General features: G+C 41.4%; 1 protein-coding gene across 10 annotated transcripts in view; it reads left to right on the forward strand.

Moving 5' to 3' along the window:
* Positions 1–447: 447 nt before the first annotated feature.
* The window catches only part of STAU1 (staufen double-stranded RNA binding protein 1), a 34002-nt gene continuing 20280 nt past the window's right edge, over positions 448–14169 (forward strand). For 2 of the 10 annotated variants that reach the window (XM_068911948.1, XM_068911954.1), the window contains exons 1-3: positions 448–642; positions 11494–11770; positions 12847–12971. In XM_068911948.1, the coding sequence (XP_068768049.1) occupies positions 11578–11770; positions 12847–12971 (318 nt within the window). In that variant the 5' untranslated portion in view covers positions 448–642; positions 11494–11577. Of the gene's footprint in view, positions 643–4302; positions 4364–11493; positions 11771–12846; positions 12972–14169 lie in introns of those variants that run through there. The other 8 variants (XM_068911951.1, XM_068911956.1, XM_068911947.1 and 5 more) reach the window with 5 other exon arrangements.

The raw sequence follows: 14169 nt of genomic DNA on the forward strand, positions 1-14169 counted from the left end.
TTGCCTTTATTTTAAAATAGAAACGAAGCGCGAAGCACTAAAGGGCTGGGGGAAAGACCTGCCGGTGCCGGTGCATGGCCGCAGCGGGCACAACGTTGACCGCTCCCGCAAAGGGGCTCCCCGGTCCGCGCGGAGGGAGCCGAGCCCGCCAAGGAGGCGGCCGAGAGCGCCCGGAGGAGCCGCCCAGCCCCGCTCCTTCCCTCCGGCGCCTCCATCTTGGCCGGGCACGAAAGCCCGGCCAGCGCGGGGCACGCCGGGACGTGTAGTCTCCTCCGTCCCGAGGCCGGCCGCGATGCACGCCGGGGGTTGTAGTCCTCTCGAAGAAGGCGGTGCTCCGAGCCGGTCCGCGAGCTCATTGGCCGAGAGGGCGGCGGGAGGCGTCGCCCGCGGGGGCTCGGCTGTCTCCGATTGGCTACTGGGCCGCTCCTCCTCCCACTCCGTCCTCCCGGCGCGGTGCCGTCACTTCCTCCCCGGCCGGAGCTGGCCCCGCTCATTCTCTTTAGTGTTTGCCCTGTGCCCGCCGCCTCCCTCCGCCGCCGCCGCGACTCGCCCCCCCCGGCCCGCCGGGACCCGGCCCATGGACTGAGCCGCCCGCTGGCCCGCAGCACCAGCCGGCCCGGGAGCCGCAGCCCAGGCAGCCAGGTGAGGGCGAGGCGACGCCGCTGCCCCGGCGCCGAGGCGGCGGGGCCTAGCGGGGGCCGCGCCGGCGGCGCCCAGGGCAGGGGGCGGCCCCGCGGCGGGACGGGCCGCGCCGCGCCCGCGCCCCGCGCCCCCCGCCCGCCCGCCCGCCCGCGCGCGGCGCTGCCCTGCCCCGCTCCCGGCGGCGCGGCGGCCCCCGCCGCCCGTGGGGGCCGGCTCGGGGCAGCGCCCGCGCGGGGGGCGCCGAGCGGGCCGGGCCTGCCCGGCGGAGCGGGCGGCGGCGGCAGCGCGGCCCCCGGCGCCGCAGCCCTCCCTGCCCCGGCGGCCGCAGCGGCGCTCCGGGGGCGCGGGGGGCCCCGCCGACCCGCGCGGGAGAAGCGGCGGCGGGAGCGGGCTCCGCCGAGCGCCGCGGGACGGGGCTGGCGGCGGTGCGCGGCCGGCGGCACCCCCCGGCCGGCCGGCCCGTGACAGCGTTGGCGGCGCGCTGGCCGCCCCCGGGGCCGGGCGGGCGGTGGCCCGGCTCTGCCGGGCTCCCCGGCCCCCCTGGAGCGGTGCCTGCAGGCGTCCTCCTCCCCCCGAGCAGGTGACAGCAGTAACAGGCTCCTTCAGAGTCTCTGGGGCAAACGGTTGCGGCAGCAAAACTCCGTAGTCGGAGCTAGACCAGTCTGTCGTCCCTGGCAAAAGGGGGCAGCTGCGGCGCTCGAGGCGGGGGCGGCCGCGGAGTCCCACAGCCTCCCTCCTGCGCAGGTCATGCTGCAAACACCGAGGCTGCAGGCGTTAGCAGCATCGTCTCTGCCTGAGCACCGGCGCCCGCAGACTCTCTCCTTCCCCCCTGCGAGGTTTGGCAGCCGTGGCTGTCACAGGCTGGCTTGTTTTTCCCCCTCTGTCTTTTGCCCGTGGTGCTAAGTTTTTGGGGAGATGTGACAGCAACAGGTTTCTTTTGAATGTTTGTGCTGTATCTGTCTGTCCTGCGGGTTATACAGGGCTTGATTGATTGGAGCTGTCTACCTAGGTAATGCTGTAGCTAGTAATGTTGACAGCCGGTTTTCTGATTTGTCTGTGTGTTGGGATTTTTTTTATCTTTGTTTTTCTGTCTGGTTTAAGGCAAACCTAGGAGGAACATGGGAAAGGTGGCTAGGTTTAACTATAAAGGATCAGAGGAAAACTGGAAACTCTGCTCTTTACATCTCATACAGCAACATAGTGAAATATCTGAACAGAAGTGACCGCCTTTTGTCTACTTTTGGGATAGTATATTTATAAAATCTGCCTTCTAACTAGTTCACTATGTTATTGCCCGATCATACTGGCAGAGATGCATTTTTTTTAATACTAATGAACATCAAACCTTGGGTTTTAACGATGCAGCTCTGACCATGAAGTTGTAAAGTAATCTCCAATTATATATCGATCATCTTGTATAGGCAACAAATGTGTATGTGCAAACTATCGCAGAGATATTAACTATTGTACATCAACTGGATGTCTGCCCTATCTAAGTGAAAGTTTAAGAGTAGATGGGTTGAGTTCTTTGCCATATATTCCATTTCTACTTTTGGATCAGAATTTCATTATAAAATCTTTTTATGCGATGTATGCAAGGAAGAATTCCATTAAAGTTCCACTCCTTGTTTGTACGAAATCTTTCATGATGTTTATCACTACTTATTTTTGACTGTCTGTTTTCAGCACCAGTCAGTCAAAGTATTTTTTGTCAAAATTAAAATATTCATATATTGAAGTTAATTTGTGATATTGTCTTACTCTAACTATACAGGGCCAAAACAAAACTGAAAACTGTGCTCTGCCTCTCAGATCCCACTGAAAAACAGCAGCTTTATTCTGAGGATATACAAACTTTTCAAAACATTCTTTCGATTGCTTAGTCTGGACTCTTATCAGAGGCTTGTTTATTTTATTGGATTTTTTTGAAGACATGACAGGAACAGTAGAGAAGATATGTGCATCAATTATGTATGTTAACTGTAGTCAGATAATTTTAACAAGTCAGTATCTTTACTTTTAGACCTGTTCTAGTTCATAAAAATAAAAATATTAGTACTATCGCAAAGTATTTAATTAATTCAACTAGATGTAAGCCTCTAACCACTTGTCTTTATTCATGATTGTCTCACTGCTTTCTGATTTATTCTTTTGCATCATGTTTGGAACTGCCTGGTTTATATGCACATCTGCTAGTTCCCTTTTCTCCCTCACATTTTACCTGAAAACTTTAGCTTTTCATCACCTGTTCTCTTGTTAATGATCCATATCTTAGCTCCTTGACTGATTTGCTTAATATTTAATGTTTTCTGCCCTTGGAAATTCATCTTCCCTATACTCAATAAGCAACATGCAGATTATGAACTGCATGAATTTTGAGCCTCATCCTTTTATTCAGTGAATGCTGCCTTTGAGTTGTACCTTCACTAGTCAAAGCCTTGCCTGAATATCATAGAAAAAGATTTCTAAAAAGAAAGTGTTACTCAGCCAGCGTGTTTTATGTTTTGTATAAATAACCTTAAGCCTGCAAAATTGGTAGTGCCTTTTTATTTAAGTTATTCAATTATAAATAGTTAGATATTGTTTTTAAACACTGTTGCAGAAGTAAATGTTTCAGAGTTTTGTGTCATATATTATAAGGCTACCGTTAATGTGAGTATTTAGAGTGTATGTGAAATAGGGGTAAATGGAATTTCCTGCTTTATGAACAGAGTTAGTTGTTGATGAGGAAAAATTAGTCGTGTTTGCTGTGTAACTGAAGGGTCAGCAACTATTCAGATGCAATATATTGTGAAGTATCCAGTTTCAGAAAGAAATTAGTGCTAAGTTTAGTCTCTCGGTTCCTTTTGGTAAAACTTTTTTTCTTAGATATTGTTTGTGATGTGATTTTGGTCGGTGATCTCAAGAAGTGCTTGTAGTTTGAATCCTAATGGTTTTATCTGGTATCCGTTCTGTTTCTCACTGTACTTTGTTCTCATTCCATAAAAAGCTCTCTCTGATGCTGGTAGTTCATGAATGAGTGCAAGGAATGTTTTAATGGGATACATATGCAAGTTTGTAACAAGTAGCATAATTAGAATGTAATAACTTGTGGCCCTCCAAAGGTGCACATCTTAAGGAATAGGACACCTTTCTGTAGTCTGGTCCTGACTATGAATAAAATGAATTTCTTTGAGAATTTAGTCTGTGTTGTATTTTCAAGTCACTTGTCGGAGTTCAGAGCGAGTCTGTGGTACAACCAGCGTTGGAAAGTAGATCCCCCCTTTTGCAAAACCTGTTGTTTAGCCACAAGGCTGTTGTCTTCCTCTGATAAGAGTAAGAAACACCAGAGCAGAAGATGTACTATTACAGTCGGGTAGACAAAAGTATAGACACAGTTGCAGGAATCTAGGGCTGGTAGGGACTTCTGCAAGAAGGTAAGTTGGTCCGTCCTTCTGCAGTGTCGGTTATAGCAACGTCATTCTTAATGGATGTTTATCCACTGTTTTCTTAAACTTTGCCAGGAATGAAGTCCCCTCTGTCACCCACAGCAGTATATTGTGGCATACTTCAATAATTACTATCAGAAAGCTTTTTTTCTGATGTACTTTTAAGCACGTTACCTCTTTATATGTCACTTTAAGCATAAAAAATGAATTATTCTTTTCCATACCAGCAATGTGTTATGTCCTGGAAGAGTGCTGATTATCATGGCCCCAGCCAGCCCTGTCGTCTTTAGCAGGTACAAACCCAAATCCTTCAGTATTTTTCATGTAGGTTATATTTTTCTTCTTTGCAGTCCTTAGAAAATAGGCACCTGCCTGCCTTTTCTCGGACATGTGTATCCTCATCTGCTGTCCGTGATTCCTCCAAGAGAACTGGTTACAGTCCTGAGATACGTTGTAGGATTTTTAAATGACCACCTGAAGTAAATTTGAGTGCTTGCTTATCCTAAGTCCTCTTCTAACCTTAATCAAGGATGAGGACTTACTGTTTTGCTGCTGGCAGTAATGTTGCTAGCTGTCTGTACCCAGTTGGCTTTATTTATGGAAAAGAAAGATTAAACGCTTTGTGCTACATTTGTAATCAGAATAAAATAAGTTTTGATTTCCATTTAGAACAGTTCATGCAAGTAACAGGTTTCATATTTGGTACTGAAAAAAAATTGTTCTAAAATGTTTTCAACTAGATTGCTTTCATGTACCTATTTGTGAGTGAAACGATCATTAGACTGGAAATGCAGCCAAAATGTTAAAATTTGTATGAGATTTTTGCAGTTAATAGCTGCCAAACTTTCTGTGGTTGGTGCCTTGCTTTTAGCTTGATTTTGTAAATTAAGGTCTGGATTTAATTTCAGCATCTGATCTTTAGGGCTTTTAGGAAGCAGGTCAACTTCTGTAGCACTGGAAGTCTTGCAATGGAAGAATAAGTTTGCAAGTGACCCTTAATCCTGCAACGCGCCCTATCGACAGACTCCACTGTTTGTGTAAGGAAGACCACTTGGGTTTAGGGAAAGAGCGAGGAAGGAGGCTTGTTGAATCAAGTTGGAATTTCTACTTGGAAAAACGTAGCTCTGCTGAACAGTCTGTCAGTGAGAATTTAATGCTCCTGAGTTCTTGCCCCCCAAACGGAGGGGCAAGCAGTGCGGTCAGGAGACGTTTACTACAGAAATTCTTTTTGTAGCCTTAGGAAGCAAACTGCTAACTCTGTTTTTCCTTTTAGGCATTCTCCATCGTAAATATCCTTTTCAGAACTAATCCAAAACTTCACTGTCTGCATCTCCTAAAGGTACAGGAAACTTGCTTAAAAGGTTAAAGTTTCCTACCTTTTATTTGCACCATATCGAAGAAACCACAAGTTGTGGTAAAGCATGATTATCCACAGGAAGTGGCTGTTGTTTGTTTGACCCTCAAGCTTCTATTTGCAATGCCTTTGGCAATTACAGTACAAAAAAGCCCCAAGAGAACTTTTGTCTGAAAATATTCCTTTTTATAGGAATATATACATTCCTTTTTATATAGGAAGACTTCCTTTTTTTTTTTTTTTTTTTTTGGAGTGGAGTGAGACCACATTCACATCTTTTTGCATTTCTTTGCTTGCCTGTTTGTTAGCATAGTGACTTTTGAGCTTTTCATTTTAGTGTAGCCAGAAATTCTGGGAATACGCCAGGCTTTGACGGGCAAAAAAGGGGGAAAATCAAAAACAGAAAACTGAAATGAGGAAAAGTGTTCCTGTCCATCTCTTGAAGTTTATTATTATCCATAGAACATTGAAATATTTGATGGCAGCCCTTGTTTTCATGAGGCTAATATTCTAGCATGAAAGTCCTGATTAAATTTGAAATCTGGATCTCTGGATTAGCACTTTTGATAGGTCAATGAAAAAGTGTGGAAAAGTGGGAAAGGAGCAAGTTGTGTGATTAACTTATGAGTGAGAGATAGGGTGGGAGCAAAACACTTGTTCGTTCACCTGTCTGTCCGTCTGTGCGAGTGGCGGTGAGTTGTACACAATACTGGAGGCGTTGCTAGGGGTCACTTACTGTGGGTAGTATTTGTCTCGAAATGTTTGAAGTAGCCCAGTCCTAATTACGTGGAAAAATCACCTGAAATACTAGGATCTTTTTAGCTTCTCTATGCACCAAGAGAACCTTTATAAACTGTTAGTCTCAACTTTCTAGGTTATGGTGCTTTTGCTTGCATAGTAAGGATTTTGTAAACCTCTTGTAGGGTATAGAGCACAATACTTTGTAAAACCGTTGTAAACCCTTTTATTATTCCAAAACATAACCTATAATTAAACATGTGCAATGAGGAAGGGTAAGTTCTTATACCTCAATGCATTACCTTACACAAATCAACTGCAGTATCATAAGCTACGCAAGTAGCTGAAAAATTACAAACAAAATTCCAGTTTGTTTTGTCACAGTTCTTTGAAATTGTCTGAGCCAAATATTTTTTAAAAAGAGAATATATATTTGTTATATATAAGCTTGTAATATATAATCTTGTAAGCTACTCTGTAGTTTCTAAAATCATCAGAAATTTATACAGTGCAATTTTAACAATTCATGAAGTATTTTAAATATCTACTGATGAAAGCGAATTTGTGAAACATTGCTTTGGTCTAATTAACTCTGAAAGAGTAGAGTAGATTCAACTTTTGATCTGAATATAAAAACGTGAAACTGTTTTACTGAATACTGAGGAGAAAGAAGTTGATATAACAATTTATGCAGAAACAAGCGCTCATAGAGACAGGTTAAAAAAATACATTGATTGAAAATTTGTATGTGCGTTCTAACTCGGTGCTCTTCCTGGTAATAAATTTCTATTCAGCTGTAGAAAAAGACGGGCATACCCAGGTATCCAGCTGCTCGAATGTCATGGGGATAAATCTTGAGGAACAGTGTGTTCTGCAGTCTTCCCATTTCCATTTCATGTAAAGATTTAGCTTATTGATTCCTTACAATTTCTTTTCTGATAGGCATTGCTGCTTTTTCTTCGTCTACTTTTAGAAACGATCATGGAAAGGAACACGCATGTGATATTGCTTCCTGATTTCCCCCCCCCCCCCCCCCCCCCCCCCCATTTCTCGCAAAATTAACGGCTCTGGATGTCAAATATTTGCATAGTAAGTTTGGTCATCAGTTCATGGTAGCCTCGTTCATGGTAACGCTTGTAATTTTGAAGCATTTTGCAAAGAAGGGTGGGTGGGATTGTTGCCATTGTACAGATGCAGAAAGTAAGCTATGCCTACACCCTTGTCGTTTGCTTTCTCATGAGATTGAAGTCTTTTGGATTTGCAGAAGATACATGAGGGCTGAACTCTTCCAGTTCAGTGGCTGGCAAGGCTGGGGAGGCACGTGGTGATTCCCAAGAGGTATGCTTAAAGTGCCTTCCTAGGCCCTTCCTAGTCTGTTTATTGAACGTGTCTGAGTGGCCAGACCTTGTCTAAGAAGGTGAGCAGTTGGTCTCTAAGCTGAGAATAAGCAGGTTATGACCTACGAACACGTCTGCAGTGATTTTGTTGTCTGGTAGTGGAACGTGAACAACTGAAGTCTGTTCACAATTGGATCAGTTTCCAAAACCTTATTTTTTCAGGCACTAGGACGTGAGCTCCAGCCTTCATAGGTTTTGTGGAGAATGGCTGAATTGTCTGTCCTGAATATGATTCTGTCCAGAGGTGTTTGAAGAAAAGGTTTTTCTGACTTAACATTGGTGGTCTCTTGATGGGGAGGTCTGGCAGGAACAGGCTGAGCTGCACTGACGTGAGGTGCTATCCGCTAGTGCTCTACAGTAAATTTAGAAAGTGAACTAATAATATCCTTGTCAGGGACCTCCCTTCTTGGGGAAAAAAAAATACTAGGGCACTTTAGGGAGATCAATATAGAGGTTTGACTAGTATCATGTGAGTAAAAGAGGATGAGGACAAGAGAAAGGCATACAAGTAAACTTTAAAATAATTTGTTGCTAACGTTTTTAAGCTGAATCGCAGCATATAAAGAGCTCAACACAAGTCCAATGATAATGTTGGATTTTGCTGTAAAGTGTGTACCGACATCCTCACTGTAAAATGTCTTAACAGTTGTTCGGGGGTTGTGTTGATACAGTTCAGTTTGTATTTTGCAGAACTTGTTTTCTTTGATCCAGGAGGCTGAGACTTCTGGGGACAGAGATTTATTGTATTCTACACTAAACTGTCTGTGGAGTGAGCAGCCTTGTTTTTTATATCATTTTTAACTACCATCCACAGCTTTATACTGTTTCTTTATGAAACTGCAGAATGAGTTTTTATTCTAAAAGTTTGTAGAATTGACTTTCATACTCATCAAAAATACTGACAAAATATTTAAGCTGCAAAGGAGCTTAAGCTAGGTAATCTTTCCAATTTCCGTGGAAGTCTTACGCTGCATTATTTTGTTGCTTTGACAAAAGTGTGGGTTTGTTCACCCTAGCTTTCTTAAGAAGTCAAGTATCCAGTACTTTTTAAAGGTGCATTAATTTCATTGTGGTCCATGAACATTTAGCAAAATAAATTTCTTATATGGTGGGATATATAGTGCATTTGTGTTACTTACCTGTAGCCCTGCTACTTGGTATTGTTTCTTTTGGGTTTATTGTAAGTAACTGTGACCTCTTGCCGAGGACCTGAATCTCTCTAGTTGTAATTTATGCAAGTATTTTTGTGGACTGTAATGTCTATTTAGAGAACTAGATGTAATCAATTAATTTTGCACCACAGTTATCTAGAAAGTTGTCTCGTAATTTGCTTAGTGGAATTCATTTCTGGTGGCTATAATGGTCGTGGATTACCTAACTTCTACTGCATACATCCAGCTTGTAACCGTATGAAGCTGAGCAGACCGTTTGGAATAACAAGTGGGCAGCACGCAGAGTAGGTCTCATTTTTACAGCCAAATTTAACTGTCTAAATTTTTAAAATTCTGCTTATTGGTAGACCTACTATAACCCTCTTCAAAACTCTAGGGTATTTCTAGGTAGAATGCAACTTTAGAAACGTTTATAAAATCACACTGTTCACGTTCTTGTGAACACAATAGTTTTGTTTAAGAAACAAAAAGAACATCAGTGACGAGGATCGTGGAAGCCTGCCTTTGTGCACAAAAGAATTGCTTTGGTAACTTAATAACTAAATTAGGTACTGCACTTCATTACAAATCATATGTAATTTGTAATGGTGACAATGTCTTTTGCATACCGTTCCTAAGTAGAAAATAATAAGCGGGAAATGTCCATACATTTCAAATGCCCAATGACAGTCTGCCTGAACCCAGGAGCCCTCCAGGGAATTCTAGCCAGAAATGGATTTGATGAGATGCTTTTTTTTAGTGGAGCTTTGTCATTGGAAGTATACCGTTCTTCGCTGTGTTGCGTAGCAGTTGACTAGAAAACGTCTTCAACGTATGTGGGTTGCAGCGGAAATTCCATGTTCCCTAAAACCAGACAACAGCAAATAAATGAAGGATAGCGCTTTGCTTTAAAAATGAAGCGTTTACAGGCAGAGTTTTCTGAGAAGAATTTCAAACTTCCTTTCTAGCGTGATCTGAAACATCCTAATTTTCTTGGCCTCAAAGCCAAACGTTTTTGTGTTTTCTTCTCAGAACGTGTGGATTAGAAACTGTGTAAGTTAAGTTGCTTTGAAGGGCATTGCGCTTCAGCAGAAGAGAGTTAGCATCTTTGTATTGCACTTCAAGACTTTATAGTCTTATCCAGGCAATTACTATTGTTGTATTATATTTGAACATTTTCAGCCTTTCTGGTGATGCTCCTGGGAATTAAACTTAACAATTATAAAATTACTACCCTGGAGTCTTACTCTAAATACTTCTCATCTTTGCCTTTCCACTGCTTGGAGCTCCATAATGTTCCTAACACTGTTCACAATTATAAAGTACCTAATGTGTAACTTCTGCAAATTTAATAGTCAATTACAGGATTTGTTTTGAGTATAATCGGCGTAAATGGAAGAGGTCTTGTGAACTAATTTGTCTCCAGTAAAAAACAAACTTATGTAACCAGTAATGTAATAAGCCTAACACCTTTACGATAGTTCTCCAAAGTAAAAATATTCCAGGCGGTAGGTTTGTTTGCGTATACGGAGTTGGGGGAGAAGAATTTAATACTAGAGTATTACATTGTTTTCCAGAGCGTCTTTCCTCTACTCTGATCAAATAAAGCCTTTGTATGCATGAACGTATTAGCATAAGTTGTCCTCTCAGATGTTTTGTCAGCAAGTAGCTAAAAACTTCACCCTGACTCATTGCTGCTCCTCTTAGGTTGGAAGCCCATTCACAGTTCAGAATTTGAAGCTTAGCGAGTGCTTGTGTAGTCGTGTTGCTACTAATAGCTCCCCTACTAATAGCTCCCGAGGGGTATCTGGAGCAGTGATTTCACTTTTACTCTTCCTCTATAAATTATGAAAGAGTCAACTTTTGTTTGCTGCCCTAAAAGAAATCTGCAGTTGAGCAGGGCATGTGTTTCCGTGCAAAGTATGTTTAACTTGGCTGTAAAACTTATTTTGAATAAATGGATTGGTGTGTGGATCGTAAGAGGATAGGGGCAGCTGAGCTCTGGCAGCAATGATAGTCTTCAAACTGGCAATCTCTTAGTGTATATTTAGGTTGAACCATCTGAGAATGAAGATAATGTTGCAGCCACATGTAAGAGAAATCTACCACTAATTTGTCAGTGGAGAAAAGACCTATCACAGTATTTCACAATGTCTGGTGCAAGTTCATTGCTTGGAGGTTATTCTATTTATTTTACTTTTTTTTTTTTTTTAAACATAGTTGCTTATGAGGACTTTCAACACCTGATATAGCGTTGCAAGGCCAAGTAGCTCTGACCTGATGCTTGAACTGTGAATGAGATGCTTTCTGGCTCAATTAGAAGTAACCTTCAACGTACATGTAGCTTATAAAGTCTGTAAGCTCTTATACCTTCCCTCCTCCTTGTAATAGCTACTTTGGCATTTTCTGCTAGACTCCAGTTGTGTTCCTCTCATAAATGTTTAGGCATTCACCTTGTTGATTATGGGTGGGGGGGGAAAAAGGGATATAATTTTAACAGATGGTATATGCTCCGAATAATTATTCTATAAAGATGCATTTATTGCTTGCGTTTGAGTTAGACTTCAATTTCAAGTGGCAAAATGCATTAAACTGATCATGAAAGTGTTCAATGTATCAGCAGTGACTCTCAGTTTAGGTAACTGGATTTGCTATGTAAGTGAATTCAGTGATGTAGAAAGCAGAGGGATATTTAGTCTTAATTGAGCAAGCATAAATAAAGCTTCTATACTATATTAATATTTGTTGTATTTGTTGTATTTTTCATCTTTGCAACATTTTAGGTCAACAAGTTGGCTTCATCGCACTGAGTTTGCCTGCATTCAAAGCTGTTTACCTACAGTAATTTGCTCTGGTTGGAAGTGAACATGTCTCAAGTTCAAATTCAGAACCCTTCTGCTGCCCTTGCAGGGAACCAAATATTGAATAAGAACCCGTCTCTTTCACAGCCTTTGAGTATTCCTTCCACTACTAGTTCTTTGCCTTCTGAAAATGCAGGTAGACCTATCCAAAATTCTGCTTTACCCTCTGCATCTGTTACATCCACCAACGCAGCTGCAGGTAAGACTGACTGTCTATTAATGAATGTCTGTATTCCTAGTGTCTATAGTTTGGCATAGTATAGTCCTGATAATAGTACTTAAGAATATTTTTAAAGTAACTACAGTAGCTATTGAATGAAACTGAGACAGATATAAGGATACTTTTCTACAAAGATCTAAGGATGAGTTAAATTATTTTTTATAGTAAAGAGTACTTAAAGTTGTTGTATAAAAATTAAGCTTTTAAAACATTGCTCTCAATTTTTCCCACAAGTAACTTGTTTTAAGTAGTTTAAATAATGCATATTTTCTATATGTCCACTAAGGGATTGGTGTCTGAGCAAAGATCTGATTGTATCCAGAAAGCTGTCTTCTGTTTTGCAATATTTTTTTAAAACTATTATTCCCAAGTGTCCTTGATGTATATAAGACTGCATAGACTTTATTCTTTTAAAAAAAAAAAAACTATTAATAAAAATATTGCACAATAAATGAAATAATAATTGGATGCTTAAAAAAAAATTCTCTTCCAGGCTTTCCTGGAAAAGAGGAAATAAATCATAAATAGAAAAATGCAGTGGCTGGAGTTTGAAGCAATGGAAAAGCAATTTTGTCCTGATCTAGCTCAATTATAATCTGTTTATTGATAAATATACTGTAGAGCTAATAAAAGATAATAGAACTAATAAAAGATAATAAATAGATGATAGGTAAAAACAAGAGAAATAAAAAGAAATAAACTGACGTTTTGGGAATTATTCAAAACGAATGACCATGATGAATATATAGATGATTTTATGGCACACAAGATCTAAGCTGGCATCTGTTAACTTCATAAATTCATAGTTATGGCTTTAATAAAACATAAAATTTAATGATACTATTGCAGGCATGCACATTGCTTGGAGACCCCGGAGTTCAGTAGATTGTCACCAGTTTGGCTAATGGCTAGAGACATCTAAGCTGGCAAATCTCTGGGAAAGGCTGTATTGGAGACATCTAGATGCTAGGGCAGTGCAGGATTTTTTTCAATTAAAAAGTGTAGGAGTAGTCGTTTCTACCTGTCCATTTATCTCTTTTTGTGTAATCTTTCAGCTCCTTCCAACATGGCAAACCCCAAAGAGAAAACCCCAATGTGTCTTGTGAATGAGTTAGCCCGTTTCAACAAGATTCAGCCCGAATATAAGCTTTTGAGTGAGCAAGGTCCAGCTCATTCTAAGGTAAATGCTTATATAAGTTTCTTGTTGTTTCTGTTGCTGGTTTCCACCTTTGCAAGTGGAAAGGCAAAGTGTGTGCTTCTGGCGCAAGATAACGCGGAATAATAGAGAGGAATAGGAAGCTGATCCAAGTACTGGAGGTAATTGGAGTGTGGAGCTGTTAAAGGCATACTAAAAAGCTGGGTTCCCAAAGTATATTAAGGTTGAACTTAGGCCTTTTTGGAGAGTTATCATAGCACCATTGTGAGGCGAGTGTCTTTATTTGCAGCTTTCATTTAACCATGCAAGATTTGTCCGTTCTGGTCTTTGCTAACACGTTTTCTATTGAATATTGGGTGTTATTATGAAATCACTTTATAATGTTATGCTCACCTTTTGTTCTACATCTTGCCTCTTGCTCTGCAAAAATGTTATGTTTTTCCTCTGGTGTGTTTTAATATTTTGAGGTAAATCCCACCAACTTTTAGTCCAAACTATCCTGTGAGATATGGGAAGATTTCTGGCAATTGCTTTTCTTTAGAAAAATACTACTTAATGAGTTCTAGTGCTCTGTATGCCTATAATTGGTGAGGTACAAATCTAAATTCATTATTTTGTTCAGAAGGAGTTTAACTGCTCCCTTTTAAGAGGGATTGTCCTCCTTCCTTAGGCATATCATAACTGAAGATTATTTTGCTGTCGTTCTGTTTTTTCTGAATATTTGTCTATTCCAAAACAGTTCCTTTAGCGAAAGAACCTTTAGCTCCTTGTAGAGGGAGTATATAAATGTCTAGGGTAGACCAGCAAGTGTGCATCCCGAGTCGTTGCATATCTCTTGCAGTGTGTCAAAATTTCAGTAACGTACAATTCCTCTAGCATTGTGTTTGTATTCAGGGAGATAATTTTACAGGCACATAGCAAATATACCAGCAATTTGTGTTGCGTTAACGCTGAAGAAGGGAATTTTAGCGTTACTAAACTTTTTACCTTTCACTGAAGATCTGTGTTGTATGAATAGTAAGGTTAAGACAGACAAGGGCATTCAGCCTGGTATGTGTCTATCTAATCTTGCATCCTCTCCTTAGAGCTGTTTCATGGAATAGTCTTAATTTTGTATGGTAGAGGAATTGCCTTGGAATTGAATAATACTAAGAACTGAAACCTTTTGTGCAAGGTATGTGTAATGTCAGCTGCAATGTGCGGAAGAAAGCAAGGTTTGCAT

Source organism: Struthio camelus, chromosome 18 (assembly GCF_040807025.1).
Source record: "Struthio camelus isolate bStrCam1 chromosome 18, bStrCam1.hap1, whole genome shotgun sequence".
Lineage (NCBI taxonomy): Eukaryota > Metazoa > Chordata > Aves > Struthioniformes > Struthionidae > Struthio > Struthio camelus.